Consider the following 18,570-nt stretch of genomic DNA (forward strand, 5'->3'; position numbering starts at 1 on the left):
TCAATAGCTCTGACTGTGCTGCCGCCGAGCAGCCCTTGTTAGTCCTCCACACAATGTGAAAGGAACAAGTGTAAAAGAACTAGCTCTCCTATCTTCCTCTCATCACTGGTGTCGGCAAGGTGCTGGGTACGGGGCCTGAAGCACCTTGCCCTTGCTGCTGCTTTCCGATTCCTCGGCCCTTGCCTTGAGTAGTGGGGATGGAGCCCAGGCTTTGCCCTGTCCCATCAATCCTATCGGCTCTGAGTAGGGTGTGAGCGACTGCATGCCCCCATATCATGGGCCAGCATTACTTAAATTGAGCTGGGAACTCAGTAGCAGTAGGAACAAGGGGAGTTCCCCTCCGGGACGAGCTGGAGGAAGTCAGGCTGAATTACCCAACGGGAGCAGAATAACTTCCTGTGGGGGTAGGGGGGAAGCCCTGAGGTAGGGCCTCAGAGGCAAACTGCTGCAATCTCTGGTAAGGGAAGCAGTGGGAGAAGCCTGGTGGGGAAGAAAGCAAGAAAAGAGAAGCTCTGAAGGGGCCCAGAAGCAGAGGATTTCAGGGCTGCCAGAGGGGGCAGAACTATCAGTTTATGCATTTGGTTTGGACTTTAAGTGAGACCTTTTGTTACCCAGGAAGGGGATGGAATTGTTACGTGACTTGGCCGGGGGAGCCGAGCTACGGAAAACCCAGAGTCGGGAGTAGAGGTTGGCTGGGCTTGGCCTTGTGGCCAAGGAAGTGGCCTCAGCGGGTGGGGCGTGCGAGAAGTGAAATCCCCTGAAATGCTGCGTTCAGGCTTAAGGGGGTGCCCTTGAGGTGAGGATGCACGCCTACCCCCCACTTATTCCTCCACAGCTAGACCCACTCAGTCTCTGTAAGGGATTCATGCTCCACTATGTGGGTCTATGGTGAAAGTCACACTATAGCCCTCCGGGAGCAATTACTTGTTATGATTATTTGTGTTGTGGTAGTGGCAGGAGCCCCTGTCATAGACCAGCGCCCCGATGTACTAGGTGCTGTACAAACACAGAACAAACAGATGGTCCCTGCCCCAAAGAGCTTCCAATCTCAGCATAAGACAAAAGGCAAAAGGTTGAGACAGAGAGAGACAGCTGGGGTATGCAAGGAAAGGATGAGACAATAGTGACAGTTGAACTGATTTTGTGTGTTTGGGGGAGACATTGTCCCACTTGTGATTTGGGGGGGCTTTTTTTATAAACATTGGGAGACCGTGTGGTCCAGTGGATGAGGCACTGACTTAGGACACCTGGGTTCTATTCCTGACTCTGCTACTGGTCCCCTTTGTGACTGTGGGGAAGTCCCTTCCTCTCTGCATTTGTCTATTTAGAAAGTAAATTCTTTGGGACAAGGGCCACGTACTACCATGTATCTGTACAGCGCCTAGCGTAATGGGCCTCTAGCTGCTGCCATAATATAAATAACTGGTTCGTTATGTGCTTGGCTGTAACCAAGTGATCTATTTTTAAAAAGAATGTATATTTGAGAAACTTTCTGAAGTGAATCATTTTTAACTTAGGAGCCCTTAATACCAGAGGTGGATCTAAGCTGCAAAACTTGGAACCAGATCTGGATTTTGGACACCCTCTGAGTTTTGGGCACCCAGCTCCCGTGTGTGGGTTTGGTCCATCGGTAACACTTCTGTGGCTCTTGATGTTCAAAGCACTTCACCGACATTACCTAATCACACCTCACAAAGTTCCTCAGAGGGAGGCCGGGGTTATAAATGCCATTGTATGGGGAAACTGAGGCACAGATATGTGACTTGACAAGGTCAATCAGTTGCTTGGTGGCAGGGCCAGGAATTGAACCCAGTGTTCAAACTCATGATCTGATTTCTAGACCATGCTGGTCTCATTTCTAAAATTCAGATCCAACTGTGAGTTTGGATTTCAAACACCTGTGATGCTCAGGTTTGATGCCAAGCCCCCGGATCCAAATGCCCCTATTTCTAGAAGAGGTGAGAGGTTGTATCACTTGAGTTTGTGTGTGTGTGTGTGTGTGTGTGTGTGTGTGTGTGTGATAAGACAAAGGGCTAGATTGTGCTGAGCTTAACCTCAGTTGAAGTCAATGAGAGCAGCTGGTTGAAAACTAAGTGGGGGTGCTTGGTCAGAGGAGGACACGGGATGTTCTTAGGGCAAGTCTATGGGTGCAGTTGTGCCACTGCTGCACATCTGGTGCAGACACACCATGCTGATGGGTGAGCGCTCTCCCGTTGGCATAATTACTCCACCTCGGTGCAGTGGCTTTTTCACACCCCTGAGCGATGTAAGTTATATCAAATTAGGCTGTAGTGTAGACCTGCCCTAATCCTGCCTTAGTGTGAGGAGATGGACTGGATGACTTCTTGAGGTTCCTTCCAGCCCCATGTTTCTATGATTCTGACATAATTGCTTCAAGTTTTCTGGTGCTTTATCCCCTGGAGAGGGGGGTGCGTAGGAGGTTTAGAAAGGAAAGCCAGAGAAGGGAAAGCAAAGGAGAACGACAGGAGTGACCTTGGAAGAATCTCGTCTTATAGACAGAGAGGGAATGACAGGCTCACGAGCAGCATCAGAGCTGAATTACTTTGCCTTAATTACTATCATTCCGAGAGAATACAAAACTGCCGGCTTTCTTAATAGAAACTTGTCCTGGTCAGATGTCTCTCTCTGAGCAAACTCTCCAGACAAGGACATTACCAAGCTGGCAGACACTGTTCCATCAACTTCATATGCAGGAGGTTTAACGTTTGACAAATAGAGGAGTGTTTACTCAGAGGGGTCAGACCAAGCAGGAGATTCTATATTTGCCTGGCTCCTCTGCTTGCTTTTTTTTTTTTTTAAAGCTGCTGCTATTACCGAGCATCTTTTTCCACACTAACAATTACGTCTGTAGAAAGACCTCAATTGTGTGAGGGAGGGCAGCAAGAGGAGGGGCACTCCCCTGGGGTGGTTGAAGAGGGAGAGCTGGCTTGGAAAACATCAGTGAGGGTAAAAATAGCCTGAGCTTGGGGATGGTTGTTGAGGTGTATTGCTGTGAAGGGGTATGTGTAGGGGTGTTCTACAGACTCCTGCAGCCTGGTGCTATCTGCTGGCCACCACGGTTCCACTGCCGTCAGCGGGACTGCAAACTCAAGGGCCTGTCTGGTCATGAAGGAGGATAGAGTTCAAAACCTACTGATCTGTCCATGGAAACACTCCCATGGACTCTGTCCTTGCAGGTCCTGATCCAGGCTCTTTCCACTCACTCTCAAGCAGAAAGGCCATGGGCTGTACCTGTTAGTAGCTGACAGCCACACATCCTGGAGCAACCCGGTATTTCATCCAACACAGGGAAGCATGCCCACCCCGCTCCAGCTGGCCTGTTACAACACAGGTGCCTTTGCACAAGCAGGCTGTAGGTTTGTATAACAACCATGCTATGGGCCACCAATGAGATGGGCTTTGAGAACTAAAATCATTCACCTCATCTGCTTGAGCTAAAGAGCAATTCTGCTGGCTGGCAGCTGTAGGAGACTCTTTTCCTCAGACCAACCACTAGAGGTAGACAAAGACCCACCTTCCTAGAGAGAATTACATCTGCTAATGCACTTTTAGTGCAAGCAGTGACTCTACAGGGCCTTGCGCAATGGGGACTTGCCCATGCCTGAGGCTCCTAGGTGCTGCTGCAATGTAAACACTTAAAGGTAAAGTCGTGGCAATGGTCTCTTTCCAGCTGCCCTTTGCACGTGCTTATTGATTGTATCCCCACTCCCACAACACACTTTAACTACATCAGTGCCCTTGGATGTATGTTGCCAGCCTAACGAAGTGGCATTCGTGTGGACATAGATCTGATGTGCTTGCGAGCAGTTAAAATGAACCTCTCTCCACCGCTTGCAATGTCCCCCATGGGTTTTGTCCGGGCTCAGAGTTCCAGCCAGCAAGGAAAGCCAAGACTCTGTCTGGTGGCTGCTTGGAAGGAGGGGCTGTCACAGCCTCTTGCACCCAGGAATCCATGCTGCAGTGCTGGGACTGGCCCAGGAGCTTCAGCCTAGGCAGGAAGGGCAAGAGGACACAGAGTGAGCAGGACCCTAGCGACCACAGAGGGGACTGGGTGGCTCAGGGCACCACTGATTCAGGGAGGGTAGAAGCTGAAGGCCATACTGGTTGAATCCTGCTTGCTTTCCCAGCAGCACAGAAAAGATGTAAGGCCCTGCTCCCTGTGAAGTCAATGTCCAAACTTAATGGTGCTGCATCAAGCAGGGTGGAATGAGAGGCTGTCCCCACAGCCAGGCGCCCTTTGCCAATCAGAGCCAGCCAGATCCGATCCCTCTGCCTGCTGGGCTGCAATCACCATCCCAGGCAGGGATCCGTGTGCAGCAGCACCCTGGCAAACACCAGGATTTATGCAGTGCTCCCAGCCCCGGTCAGGCTCTGGGAGGGAGAGATGGAGCACTGCTGCTCAGAGCTACTCGTGTCTCCCCAGCCTCTGCCTGGGCCTGCCTGGAACTCACGTACCATTTCAATGTCCCATGTATTGATCGCTGGAGGCTATTCCACGGGGCTGTAAGTAATGGGAGGCCGGCCCTGCGCATAAGTACCCCATAACTCAGCCGTGCCAGGAGATGCAAGTAAGTTATGGCAGGGCAGCTGCGCAGATAATGCTAGCAGAGGGTCTATTCCATTTGTTTCGGGTCTGTTACCTCCTAGGCCTTGGGGGTTTGTTCATTTGTTTTCCCTTCTGTCAGGAGCTTTTATTAACAAGATGAAAAGGCACTTGTGTCAGGGACTGGAGCAAAGTCCTGGCTGGGAGCACTGACCCTGGCTCAGCAATGACCAGCAGTAGTCAGAGTTCCAAGATAACATGCCTCTCTGGTAGGGTTGCCAATTTTGGTCAGATGTATTCCTGGAAGTTTCATCGCATGACATAGTCTTTAATTAAAGATTCATCTTTCATTCTTGGAGATTCCAGGTCAGTCCTGGAGGGTTGGTAACCCTATTCTCTGGGCAACCTGAGGCCTGGTGGACTTTGCATTCTCCTTTCCTGGAGATCAAGGGCTGGGGAATGGCTCAGAGGTGACCTAGTCTAGGTGGAATGAGAGTCCAGAGCCCAAGGACCTTTGAGAATCTGGGCCCAGCCCCCTAGTAGGAATAGAAAGAACCAGGAGAAGAGAGCAAAGCCCAGTTCCCTCCTTGGACTGGTTCTCATTGCCCAGAAAGTGAGATCCTCCGCTGGGAAAGCCCAGCCTAAATGGTCAGCTGAGGAGCAACAGCTCTGCCCCCGCCAGGCCAGAGGCCAAACCTCAGTGGCAGCACATGTTGAAACCCAGCTGGTTCAGGTCTTGGCAGCAGCCAGTACTCACTGCAGATACTGGCTCCTGAAGGCTCTGCCTTACTGCTGTTGTGCAGAGCAGGTACAAGAATACCGCACGCTCCCAGGCATTAGGCACTTGGTGTACAGACAGAGTGCGTTTCCATTAGCCCGAGAGGAGAGGTATCGCCTTTACTATAATAAATAATACAGTCCATTGCCCTTCTCTAGCACCTTTCATCTGAGCATCTCAGATCACTTTCCCAGTATTAACCCTCGCAACAGCTCAGGCTGAGAGGCATTATTCCAGCTCTCTTACAGAAGGGGAAACTGAGCCACAGAGCACTGAAGAGACTTGCCCAAGGCCACACAGAGGGTCAGCTGCAGAGGAGGAATGAGAATCCAGTTGGCTTCTCTAACCACATGGTCAAGTTCCCCTCCCAGAGCCAGGAGATGGAACGCAGGTGTCCAGAATCCCACTCCCCTGCTCTCATCAGTAGATTTTACTCCCATCAGAGCAGGGAGTAGAGCCTAGGAATCCTGGCTCCCCACCCCTTTGCTCTGACTACTAGGTACTGCCCCCCCCAACATCAAAAGAAATATAGTGGTAGTAAAATTAAGCCACATCTTTGCCTCTTACTCCTGTAACAGAAGGCCTCCTGAACCTCTGCACTTCCAGCTACTCTCTTCATCAAGGCAGATGGGGATCACTGGCTGTTCACCAGATTTGTAATTAACAAGTAATTCATTAGGTGGCTAATGAACAAATGATCAATCTGGCAAGGCATGTCCAACATTTTGACTGGTGAGAGATGAAGTCGTTAATAACCACTTGGGAGCATCTGTGTTCCAAAGGCAGTTGTTTCAGCTGCAGCCGCTAAGGCTAAGAAATATGGCAGCCATCCACAGAGCAGAGCCAATGGATGGATCAAGGACAGCCATGCATCTCCGGGAGCTCCCTAAAGCAAAGAATGGATGAGTCCACTCCGTATTTCCTCAGTGGTCCAGCTATAGTATCTATATGGCCCGGTTCTGGGCTATATAGCCCATCATGGCTTGGAAAGGGTTAATGGGACCTGAGAGGCCAATTAACACATCTAGCTGCAGCTGGAGCATGGGCCAGCCCCCACTGAAGATGAGCCCCCACTGGGGGAAGAACTCAGTGGTGACTATGAAGGAAGGAAGCCCGGGGGATTGGAAGGAGAAGCTCTGAGGTCATTCTCCAGGACTACAGAGTGGTGAGAAGTGTTCAGTGTAGGAACAGGCCAAGGGGGCCTGGAGGTGGCAGTTGGTTTAATTTTATATTTTTGGCTTAGGGATTCAAGGGTCCAGCCCAGGCCCTGTGAGGAGGGTGACCTTGAAGATGCTGGGGGAGAGGCCTGCTGACAGGCTACAGCAGGAGGAAGTTTAGGGAGGCAGCCAGACCTGGAGGGGTCATTCCACTAGCTCAGGCTTTTCCGCTCCAACAGCGCTGCCTTGGAGCAAGATTATTGGGTGGAACTGAGGTTTCTTTTGCATTGTGCTTCTGGGTTGGGTGGTCGTCCCATGGCTATACAGGACCCAGAGCATCATCCAGCGCGCTGGGAATGGCAGCCGCAGCCTTCCTGAGGAGTTCACTGTTGGTCTCACTGAGGAGGTGTCTAGAGGGCCCACCTGAGATCAGAACCCCTGCAGATGAGATGCTGCACAAACAGTTCCTGCCCCAGGAAGTTCATTAAATGAACCGATGACAAAAAGACTAGGAAGGGAAACAGAGGCCCAGCCCCAGCCCTCAGAACACGGCTGGAGGTGTTCTTAGCATTCCAGTAACCCGCTGAGCCACCAGCACTGATCTGGAACTCCTTGTGCTAGGTTCTGTCCATACACCGCTTCTGCCCTGAAGAGCTTAAACAGATAAGGCAGAGCCCGGGGGTGGGGGGGGGGAATGCTGGAATCAGCGCTGAGGCTTTGGGGTTTGGACAGCACTCAGACCGGTCCCACCCGCCCGAGGATTACAATGTTAATGAGTAATCCATCACTTTAACAACCTTGACTCCAGCTAATGTGGTAATTCCTTACAGAATAGACTCCAAAGACGGGAGGGTAAGCAAATTCAGCTCGTATTAAAGGGACATAAATGGAAATGGTGGGGAGGGGAATCCTTTGGTCACATTTATCAATTTACCCAAGAAATAAAGTGAGACCTAGGAAGAACAGTCCCTTCCAATTAGCATGGACTCCAGCATGGGGCTTGCCCATAGGACCATTAGAAGGCTGGGCCGGTTACTCAAGGAGAGTAAAGGAACTGCACCCTGTGATCCCAAATATAAACTTCCAAACAAGGCCAAGCATCAAGTGCTGCCCTGAACTTGTGGCTTCATCAGTGGTACCTGTGAGGCACAGGAGGAGACTGGATAGAATATCCCAAAAACAATGCCAGCCTGTGTTCTCTCTGAATTCGGCTTGTGTGATTTGTGTTGGCATTGCACAAAGGGGTTGAAATTGCCCGGTACAGCTACAGAATAGTGTTACAAACATGTACCAGTATTTGTGGGGAAATGCATTGTTTGAGGCTGAGAGATGATAATGTCACCTACTGCAGGCGGGCATAGTCTGAGGTCCTATCGCACAGCAACACTCGCCGGTGTGCACCCCCAACACCCCTGTTATTCCAGCCCTGGGACCCGCCTTCGTCTCTGACAGTGCACCTCAATCCTGACCCATTACACCCTTTGCTACTCCAGCCCTAGGACCCCACCCCCCAAAACTCTGTCAATGCACCTCAATCCTGACCCATTACACCCCTTGCTATTCCAGCACTGGGATCCCCCAACTCTGTCAATGCACCTCAGTCCTGACCCATTATACCTCCTTCTATTTCAGCCCTCGGACCCCCCCAGCTCTGCCAATGCATCTCAATCATGCATTACACCCCTTCCTGGTCCAGTCCCTCCTTTTTCAGCTCTGCCTAGCATCACAAAAGCAGGATTGCTTGGATCTGGGATTTCGGTTCAGCCCATAGCAAAGAAAGGGACCTGTTTGCACAAACTGCCCCGTGGTTAACAGGAAGTCAGAGCTGCTTTTTGCTTTTCTCCGTCTTTTTACATGATGAAAGCAGCTGGCGCCCATGCACGCTAGCTCTTACCAGCAGGGTTGTGTAATGTAAAATGTTCCTGGTTTGAAAGGCATGTTTTGGTCTCTGCTGCACTGCTAATAAAGAAGACACTCTGTTGATGTGCAAATGGAGTTATTTTTGGAATTAATCACATTACTTGCACTGTATGGTGCAAATACCTTAGTACAATTGCACTGTCAGCCTGTATCTGGTCATGCTGTGCTATTAATGTTCATCTTGTCTGTAAATTCAGCATATGATTTAGGCTTTGTGTATACAATTAGGGCCACAGTTGCAAATGCATCTTCTAAAGTTGCATAGGCAAGATTCACCACCAGCAGGACCATGTTTGGATGTACTATAATCTCAGTGATGACCTGGGGACATCCAGTTCCTGACTCCTTGCTAGGATTTTGGAATCATCAAAGAAGAGATTGGCCTTTTCTCTGACCCCACTGCGTGCTGGGTCAGGACCCTGGGAGATTAGGCAATGCTGTGCAGACAGCCAGGCAGTGCAGACATGGTGCCTCATTTCTGGACTTCCCTTTCAAGACTCAGTGCCCTGATTTAAGGAGCTCTCACTGTATTATTTTTGAAGTAAATTACAAATCAAAGTGCAGATTGCTGGATGCTCCATGTTAAATCAAAGGCTGTAATGTAACAGGATCAGTGCTCTGTAATGCAAATGTAGTTCATGTTCACCAGGATTTTGTGTTACTAGCTAGTCGCTGGCCTAGCAGTTGCTGTGTCTGCAGTAGGGGGGTAACTTAATGAGCTGGGTCGTTTACCTCAGCTAGTGAAAGCTTTTTTTTAATATAGCTCCTGAGGTCTCAGGTTCAATTCCTGCAGATGACCCAAGGGGAAAGGCATTGTTATTCAAGCTAGCTGTGTCTGGGCACTAAAATCACATAGTGCCCCCTTAGCAGAAGACCATCCCATTGGGAAAGCACTTTGCAGCTAGCAGGACTGTGAACCAACCTCTTGTTGTGACCTGTTGTTACTATTGACACTGCACTGATGCTCACAATATGCCCCGTGTTTTCCAAATTGAGAGAGGAGGGCTTAGGGCCTGATTGGTAAAGATGCTTAGATGCCTAAAGATGAAGATAGGTGCCTAGTGGGATTTGCAAAAACACGTAGGCATCTAACTGCCTTTGAAATCTCCTGTTTTAACTGATAAAACTGCCAGCTCTGGCTAGAACACTTGTTGCAACAATGTAATTGAGTTTTTTTTAAATCTGTGCCCACAATAGACTAAGGAGCAAAGAGACTTGTCTCAAGCCAGCTGTAGGGGCTCCTGAGTTGCAGTGCAATGCCTAAGGCTCTTAACCACAGTGTTTTTCCTTTGTATGCCTTGCACACATCAGTGTCCAATCCTGGAGGGCGCTGAGTGCTTTCAATCCCAGCAGAAACAGAGGGTACTCAGCAGCTGGCAGGAGGGGCGCCCTTTGTGAAGGCTCACTTCACCTGCCTCCATCATCACCCAGTACAGAACAGAAGCTAACACTGCCTGCTGTGCTGGGTGGCGGTTGAGCTGGGTGCTTACTCCTTAAGGACCAAGGTGAAATTTTCCTAAGCAGGCAGCTCATAATGACAGCCAGACTAACCCCTCTGCAAAGCTGCTGAATCCCCACTCTGGGAGTCCCAGGCCTTCTGATTGCAACAGGGCTCATACCACCTTGACATCTGCATATCCATTATTATGTGGTGATAGAAAATCACCTCCCTTTGCCCCAGTCTAGAACACAGTGGTTTAGTGCACTGGCCACCTGTCTTTGGAGACCCAGAGTCAGAGTTTGGTTAGGCTGGTGAAGAGGGATCTTTACTTTTGCTGTTGGGTATTGGACCACATCTCAGAAACCACTGCATATTTCAGCATGATTGGCAGTCTCTGCTCAGGACTGGAGTAGTGCAGAGGGTGGCAGCGGCAGGTCAGGACTGAAGGGTACTGGCAGAGCTGTGTGCAGCTGCCAGAGGTGCTGTGTGTCAGGACTGTGGGTCAATGTTTATAAATGCAAAGTAATGCCCATTGGAAAACACAGTCCCAACCTATACATTAAAACAATGAGGTCTAAATTAGCTGTTACCACTCAAGAAAGAGCTCTTGGAGTCATTGTGGATAGTTCTCTGAAAACATCCACTCAATGTGCAGCGGCATTGATAGGAATCATTAAGAAAGAGATAGATAATAAGAAAATATATTGCCTCTATATAAATCCACGGTACACACACATCTGGAATACTGCATGCAGATGTGGTCACCCCATCTAAAAAAAAGGATATATTGGAATTTGAAAAGGTTCAGAAAAGAGCAACCAAAATGATTAGGGGTATGGAACAACTTCTGTATGAGGAGAGATTAATAAGTCTGGGACTTTTCAGCTTGGAAAAGAGACAGCTAAGGGGAGATATGATTGAGGTCTATAAACTCATGACTGGTGTGGAGAAAGTTGATAAGGAAGTGTTGTTTACTATTTATCATAACATAAGAACTATGGGTCACCCAATGAAATTAATAGACAGCAGATTTAAAACAAATAAAAGGAAGTATTTCTTCACACAACACACAGTCAACCCACAGAACTCTTTGCCAGAGGATGTTGTGAAGGCCAAGACCATAACAGGGTTCAAAAAAGAACTAGGTAAGTTCATGGAGGAAAGGTCCATCAATGGCTATTAGCCAGGATGGGCAGGGATGGTGTCCCTAGTCTCTGTTTGCCAGAAGCTGGGAATGGGTGACAGGGAATGGATCACTTGATGACCTGTTCTGTTCATTCCCTCTGAGGCACCTGGCATTGGCCACTGTCAGAAGACAGGACACTTGGCTAGATGGATCTTTGGTCTGACCCAGTGTGGCCACTCTTATGTTCTTATGACTGAAGGGCAGCAGCAGAGCTTTGAGTGGGGAGCCCGGGAGTGGCACAAGAGAAGGGGTGCTGGCTTCAAGTCAATACTGAAGGGCATTGGCAGAGCTGCTGAGAGAGGAACAGGAGCAGAAGAGCAGGGGCTGCTCCAAGTGAGCAGAGTTGCATGCATCGAGGAGCTGGCACAGCACCTTCCTGTGCTATGCCTGCTCTGGCATAAACGGGGAGAGGAGGGGGAGCAGTCTCCCGGACTCTCCACCCAGCAGCTTTCGCCAGTGCTAAATTCACCTGGGTGCTCCCAGCTCTTGGCAGTTTGGGTCACAACTCCCCTGCCCCAGAGAGCAAGGCTGTTTCCCAGCCCCCCTGTCTGAGCCCCAGGGAGAATCCAGGGCACCCTCCACATGGACATTCCCCCAGTGCAGAAACGGGCTGGAGAGCTCTCCACAGCAGAGAACCATCAGGCACCGAAACCTAGGCCTCGGGGTCTCTCCAAGGCAGAGCTACCACAGGGTCTTGTCCCCTCAGCACACAGTAATGAAGAGGGCAGCAAAGCCCCCAGAGCCCGAGCAGGAAAGTTGATTGCCTGTGTGAGCACCGGGAATGTTCCCACTGATTTCAGTAGGCTTGGGAGACCAGTAGGGGACATTTGTGGGAGGCACTCTTGCCTTGCCTTATCATATATATATATTTTAAAAAGCTTTTTGTCTGTCTGTAAAAGAAGAAGAGAAATGAAGCCAGTGTGAGGTCTGAGTGTGGCACTGTCTGGAGCTTCGGAAGATTTCACTGTCAATGGGCTCAGAGTGTGTGTGTGTGTGTGAGATTCCTCCCACACACACAGGCTGAGATCTGCTGGCAGCTTGCTTCATTTCTCCCCCAAGGAAGCGGATCCTACTTAATTAATTTACTTAATGTTTAAAATTCCGATTAAATGCAATGGGTAATGTATAGTTTATGTTGCAACCTCCCCCCCACACCCCCAAAAGAGGGGCCAAGCCATGCACTTTGCAAGGTGAATCGTGCATCTGCCTAGGGACAAACTCCCCCCCCCCCCCAGCTCCATGCCTTTCCTCGCTCCCTTGTTTCCTCTCTCTGCGTTCCTCCTGACGCTCAAAGCAGCTCCGCGGGAGCTTGCACATTCACCGACAGAGCCAGCCCTCGCCGACCGAGGAAGGCTCCCAGCGAGCCAGGACTGTGTGCGCAGGAGAGGGCTGCTTCCCTGGTGCCGGGTTGGATGCAGCCCCGTCCCCTGCTGCCGTGAGAGAGAGGGAGTGGGGTGGGAGCCCCATCTCAAAGCCCGGCGTTGGAACTATGTAGCTCTCTTCGGGGGTCTCCCGCTGTGGCACTGAAGGGAGAGAAAAGTACTTTAGAGCCCAGCCGATGGGGACGCCGCTCCCAGCAAGGATTGGAGCGAGCCAGCGCCTGCATCTTTGTGCGGTGGCAAAGTTTCCTGGCTTCTTCCTTGGAGCGGGAGGGCTGCGTCTAGCCTAAGAGCAAGGAGACCCTCCGCCTCTTTAAATAGTGTGTGTTGGGGGGGGGCAGCCTGCCTTATCTGTACACCCCCTCTCCGCCTCCCCAAGCAAAGGCACAGCCTCAACCCGCCCGCTGCGCTTTGCGAGGAGGCGACTGGTCATCGCGGGCTGCCCGTTGTCGTCTCCCATCACCCGGCTTTGCCTCCCCACCCCTCCGACTCCGGCCTCTCTGGGTTGCTGCTGGTGGGGGTGATGAGCGGACAATCAGCTGAGACAGGGAGGCGAAGTTGAAGGGAAGAGGCCGTTCTGGGCTGGCGCGTTTCATTCCAGGCTCTGGTCAGTGTCAGTCCCAGAGGCGAGCTGGGCAGTGGCAGGGCTGGAGGAAGCTGCCGCTGCTGCTCCCTTGTTGATTCTGCTGCTGCTGCTGCTTTCCACCACCGGGGATATCAGAGTGCAGCCCCTTCTCTCCACCCTCCCCCAGAAGGCAGAAAGAGAGAGACACGCAGACATCCCCAGTTTGCAGGAATTTCCATCAGCAAACTGGGCGAGCCAAGCGGGAAAAGGCAGGAGTCGTGAGCGCCCCACATTCCCCGCTGTCTAAAGGATCCCGCCGGATTGTGTCTACTCAGATCACGCTGTGGATATTCGTCTAATTTCCCCCCATTTCCACCTCCTCTCGGTTACCCTTTCGCCCCCGAAAGATGCTTGGGAGGAGTAGAACCAGAATTGTTCATCACTGGAAGAGCTAAAGAGAGAGAGAGGCTAGCTGGCTGGCTGCAGAGCTGGGGTGTATTTTTTGGGGGGTGAGGGCTGAAAGAAACCATTTTTTTAAAGTTCATCAGAGAAATCTCAGGATTTCTTTTTGCCTGGATTTGGGAGAGAGATATAAATATATATTTACACGTGGGGAACTATTGGATTTACTAACATGATTTTAGCAAACGTTTTCTGCATCCTCCTCTTTTTAGGTGAGTAATCCTGCTTAGGATGCAAATCATTACTCTCTGGTTTGTTTGGTGGTTATGAGTCTTTTGTCAAACCCCAGAAGCTCTGGTGCTTGGACAGCGTTTAAGAGCGGACATGTTTTGTATTAAAAGACAAACCCAAAACACAACGACAAAGCTTGGCACAGACCCTCACTTAAAAGTGGGCTCCAGTCCGGAATGAAATACAAGGATTGAGAGACGCTTATAGTTTTCAATTCAACTAAATGTCTCAGCAACGATTCTTACTGGGAAGGAATTGGGGTCCAGGGAAGGGGAGGGAGATGAGCAGAAATCAGGCTCTTATCTAGGGGGCAACTTTTTAAACTATCAAACTTACGATGACCCCCCGCCCCCCAAGCCTCTCCTTCCCGCACAGCCTCACCTCTCCAAGTTGTGGAGGAATTGAGTCAGATATTCTGATCGAACCCTCTCCTTCCATCTGAACAGGAGTAGCGCTGCCGAATTGGTACGCAGCATGCTGCAGATAGCTGCCCGGCTGCGCGTTAGTTCCCCTCTATACCAGCCCTTATGGTAGAGGCTTTTTAGGATTATTATTTTAAAAAGAACCCCCCCCTCGATTCAATCACTTTTCAAGACCCTTTCATTCCAGGCTGGTGTGAGGCAAGTCTCAGGGGTTTTTGGTGGCTGGTTTTAAAGTGTGCATGGAGGACTGATTTAGAAAGTTAATTGTGTCGTTGTGTGTTGGGGGGGGGGGGGGGAAGGAATTGCCATCTCTGTTGCAATCCAAGTGTCTGTTGTTTTAGATCATGTGTGACTTATTTAGCAGGCTATTTTGCCAAGAGGAAAGCTTGTATTTCTGAAGCAGCCTCATCCAGAGATGGGGAAGGTGCAGCCCTGGCAAGGGAGGAGTTGCAATGTATTTTAGGTGAAATAAAAGCAAAAAGCTCCCTTTCCCCCAAAGCACGTTATCACGTTGGCAAATTATCCTCTCGGTTCTTCCCAGTATTCTCATCTGGCAGGTAATGCCCCTTGTGCTACAATTCCACTCGTGCATGGAGACACAGTTACAGACAGTACCTGCAGCTCTGTCTCTGGGTCTCACATACAACACTGCAGCACAGAACTCCTGAGGAACTCTGCTGAAATCCCCTTGGCTTTATGAATTTAACCCTGCATGGAGTGGATTAGGGTTGGAGGACGAGAGAGACAAGGGGCAGAAGGATGTTTAAAGTCATGGGGGCGAAGGGGGTGAGGGAGACTTGAAGGCTGGCCATGGCACGAGTGGGAGTTCACTGCTTCAGGATTCTTCCCCTGGACTTTTGTTTTGGTTGCGGGGTTGGAGGGGGGCACAGCATGGGAAGCCCTCAGTAAGAGATCTATATGTAGGTTTAATATTTCCACAATAGGTCCCTGTGTCCTGGGATAGCAGGAGAATAAATGGCCCGCTCTTGGTCTCCCTTGCTGCTGGGCACAATTTTGCAAACACTTCAGTGACAAGAGCATGGCTTTTGGAAGGCTATTTTCGTTGATGGCCAGGGAAGGGTGTGGGGGAAGGATGTCATTTTGGACTGAGGGGGATGGAAGGTTATTTTCTCCTCTGCCTTAGGAGGGTCTGAATAGTTGCCTTGGGCAGGGGGTGACGGTCTCCTTTGCAATCAGTGCGTTACACATCAGTGTGTCTCTGTAGCAGGGTCTCTGGGATAAGCCTGGGTATGAGGCGAGATAGCTTGCTGCCTGGTTCTCTTTTGACAGCAAGTGGGAGTGCCTGACTCCATAGAGGGTGTGTGTGTGGGAATGACAGGGCTGTGGACTGGGGATGATGGAAGATGGAGTAGCCACTTGTAGGGCATGTTGTCATTCCCAATGGCTTGGGGGCTTTGCGGGCAGCAAGAATGGGAGAGTGGGAGGTGGGAAGGGGTCAGAAAGTGAATGCACAGATCCCCCTGCCGCACTGGCTCCCTGCTGAGAGCAGGGGGTGCGGTGGGGACTCAGGCTCTGCTCACAGAAGAGGTTGGGGTGGGGCAAACATCAACCACCAAATTATTGTAGTTGTTAGGAGTTAACCCCTGGTTTATTTGCATGCACATTTGGCTGGTTGGGAGGCCCCCTGTGAGCTAAATATGAGAGTCTGGGGATGGAGGGAACAGTCATAGAATCCTCCTCCCAGCCCTGCCAACCCAGGACACTCCAGCTAAGCAGCAGGCTGGGATACTGAGCAGCCACAAACCCACTTCATTTCACCCCCATGAGGAGGCTGTTTAGAAACAGGACCTTCCTCCTTTGGGTCCTTGTTTCTTTGTAATGGTCCCAATCTTCTGCGGCTCAGACTGGGCCAGGAGAATGGTGTGGAGAGGAATCAGGGAGAGGTGCAAATTGATGGATTAACAAGCTTATTGCAGGCAACGCTTACGCACGGTTCTAGACAGTGGGGCCGAGAATTGCCAAGCTGCACGCATGCTGGGTGCTGAGCAGAGCCTTAGTTAGCTTCCTAAATGGGAGCTGAGCTTTTCTGAAAGCCTGGCCCCAGCGGTAGGTGCTGAGCCCTTGATAATCTGTCCCCTTGTTCCAATGAGCAAAGAAAGCTATTGCTGTTGGGGCTAAACAAATGCCACCACAACGATGGCACACAGGGGTTGCATGTGCAGCAAGAGGAGAGAGCAGTACTACTGAGTTAAGCTAGGGCAGTGAATATTTGCTTATAAAGCACCCCATGTCCAATGGGCTCTGCCAAGACCATAGACCCATATTGCAGATGAAGTGACCGGGTAACGATTCGGGGAAGCTGTGGGGAGAGAGGGGTATTCTGACTAAGGAATGTTTGCTGGCTCTGTGACTGAGGTTTGTGCATCCAGCTACAAATCCTCACCGTGCTCTGATATCCTTGGAGACTGCTGGGGATTAGATGTAAATTCTCTGCAGATGTTTTATTAATATGAGTTCAGTATGTGCGTATGCGCTGGGCGTAGGAAAACACTCACTCTGCCCCTCCATGCAAACTCCCTCCTGGGGGCTCTGAGGATGCTATATATGCGAGAGGTGAGCAAGGTACATAGATAACTTCAGGCTTCCTATACAACAGCTGGGCCTGGGCTGGAGATGGTGGATGTCAGGGCACAATGTATCATTGGAGTCAATGGAGTGAACTTGGCCTCGTGTGTTTGGTCTGTGATTGTCATGGACCTCCTCCTCTCTGGCAGGATGGGCTGAGCAGGGAGGGTTTATTCTTTGCTGGGGGCACAGAGCAGGGAAACAGGCACCATTGATGCTTGTGATGCAGATTCAGGTTGGCACTGGGATGACAAGGGGAACGTTTTAAAGAAGGAGCTCATAATCTGGGGTGGAAGCAAGGGGGGCATGCAGGGATACCCAACTTCCAGTCATCTTTGAAAGCAGAGGGGGGCTTCCCCTTGTCTAGCTGGCTTGGGGAACAGTGCTCCCCCATAACTCTCCCTCCTGTTTCCAACCCCTGCTTGTAATGAGCTAAATGCACAAGCTCCATGGGATTTAAGAAGCAGGAGCTGGGGCATTATCTGTGTAGGGACCATTTCAGAGGTGCCTGCAATGGGAACTTAGGGTGCTTGGTGCTTTGCTGGATTGGGCCCCAACGTGGTGCCCCACTGGCTACCGGACCAGGATAGTCCCAGCGAATACGCCAGCCAAGATGTCTGGTTTGGGATGGCTGTGCCAGAGAGAAAAATTCTGGTCCTAGCACTAGAGAGTGGGCAGGCCAGGTAGCAGAGATAGGGCCACTGGAACATGCCCATGTCCCGCTCTCCATGTCACACCTGGTAGATTTGCTGTTGCATTTCCCATCATTGCCACTGGTGGGCATCTCTGCCCATGCAAGGGTCAGTGCAGGAGGATTGCCTTTCCATATGCACACTGGACCTCCCTCCCCATGGACTCTTTGTACAACCCTAGGCTCTCTTTTCATTACATCAGAACAAGGCCTTTTGTCTTTCTCATCTGCCTTGGCAGCATTTTCTGGGGCAGCGTGGCCTGTGGACCTGGCTCCCCCTTTGCCACGCCTGCCCTTCAGCCCCCAATGTAAACCAGTCCCATGCATTCACGCTTCTGCGTGCAGCTCGGGAGTCATGCGGAGTCAAGCTGGAGGCTGGGCTGTGCTCTGCAGGGGGATCTGGGGTGTGAGGAGCATGGCAGGATGGAGAAGGCACTTCAGATCTAGCTGTGGAACCTTGTTGAGAAGGACTGGAGCATGGATTTCCTTTTGTCTCCTGAGACCTGGGTCTGGATCTAGGCCTACTGAGGCTTAACTCAGCAGCGAGTCCTTGAAAAACCAAGGGTCAATGTCATCCGTGATGTAAATCCAAGTGTGTGCAGAGATGGGGGGCTGGGAGGAAGAGTCAGCTTTGGGGCGATGGGCAGATTTGGTGGATCTAAGTCCCCGGGGGCAAGCACCTTTGCCAGTTGTGGTGGGTTCTCTTGGATGGGGTGCAGTTGTCCTGGGTTGTTGTAGTTTTTTGTCTAGCTCTTTGGATCCCACAACTGGCAAAGCTCTGGACCTCGCACCTCTCCACTCCAAATCTTCATTCTTCTTGCAGTGATGAGCCCCTGATTGGTCCCTAGAAGGATGGGAATCTGGAGATACTGGCTCCTATTCCTCCCTCCACCAGCCCTTTCTGGAGTTTTTGGTTGCCTGGGCAAAGCATTATGTGAGGGGCTGGCTCAGAGTGGATGCGGTTGTGGAATGGGGAGAACAAGCCCGCTCAGCGCAGAAATTGTGCATGGAACCGGAGGTCTGACAGCAATATTCCAGTGCCGTTCTGCCTGATGGATCCCTCCTCCAGCCCACGTGGAGTATAGTATTGGAAGGACGAGAAGAACTTCCAGCACGGCAAGGGTAAATTTGCTCCCCATCTCTTGTCTGGATGAGGTTTTGAGCTATGGTTTCTTGCACCGACAGTGC

The 18,570-nt window shown here is 50.9% G+C and overlaps 1 protein-coding gene across 4 annotated transcripts in view; it reads left to right on the forward strand.

The window, feature by feature from the left end:
- Positions 1 to 6,406: 6,406 nt before the first annotated feature.
- The window catches only part of GFRA2 (GDNF family receptor alpha 2), a 113,114-nt gene continuing 100,950 nt past the window's right edge, over positions 6,407 to 18,570 (forward strand). For 3 of the 4 annotated variants that reach the window (XM_039521334.1, XM_039521335.1, XM_039521336.1), the window contains exon 1: positions 12,957 to 13,664. In XM_039521334.1, the coding sequence (XP_039377268.1) occupies positions 13,625 to 13,664 (40 nt within the window). In that variant the 5' untranslated portion in view covers positions 12,957 to 13,624. Of the gene's footprint in view, positions 6,508 to 12,956; positions 13,665 to 18,570 lie in introns of those variants that run through there. The other variant, XM_039521337.1, reaches the window with a different exon arrangement.

Source organism: Mauremys reevesii, linkage group 2, assembly GCF_016161935.1.
Source record: "Mauremys reevesii isolate NIE-2019 linkage group 2, ASM1616193v1, whole genome shotgun sequence".
NCBI classification, from domain to species: domain Eukaryota; kingdom Metazoa; phylum Chordata; order Testudines; family Geoemydidae; genus Mauremys; species Mauremys reevesii.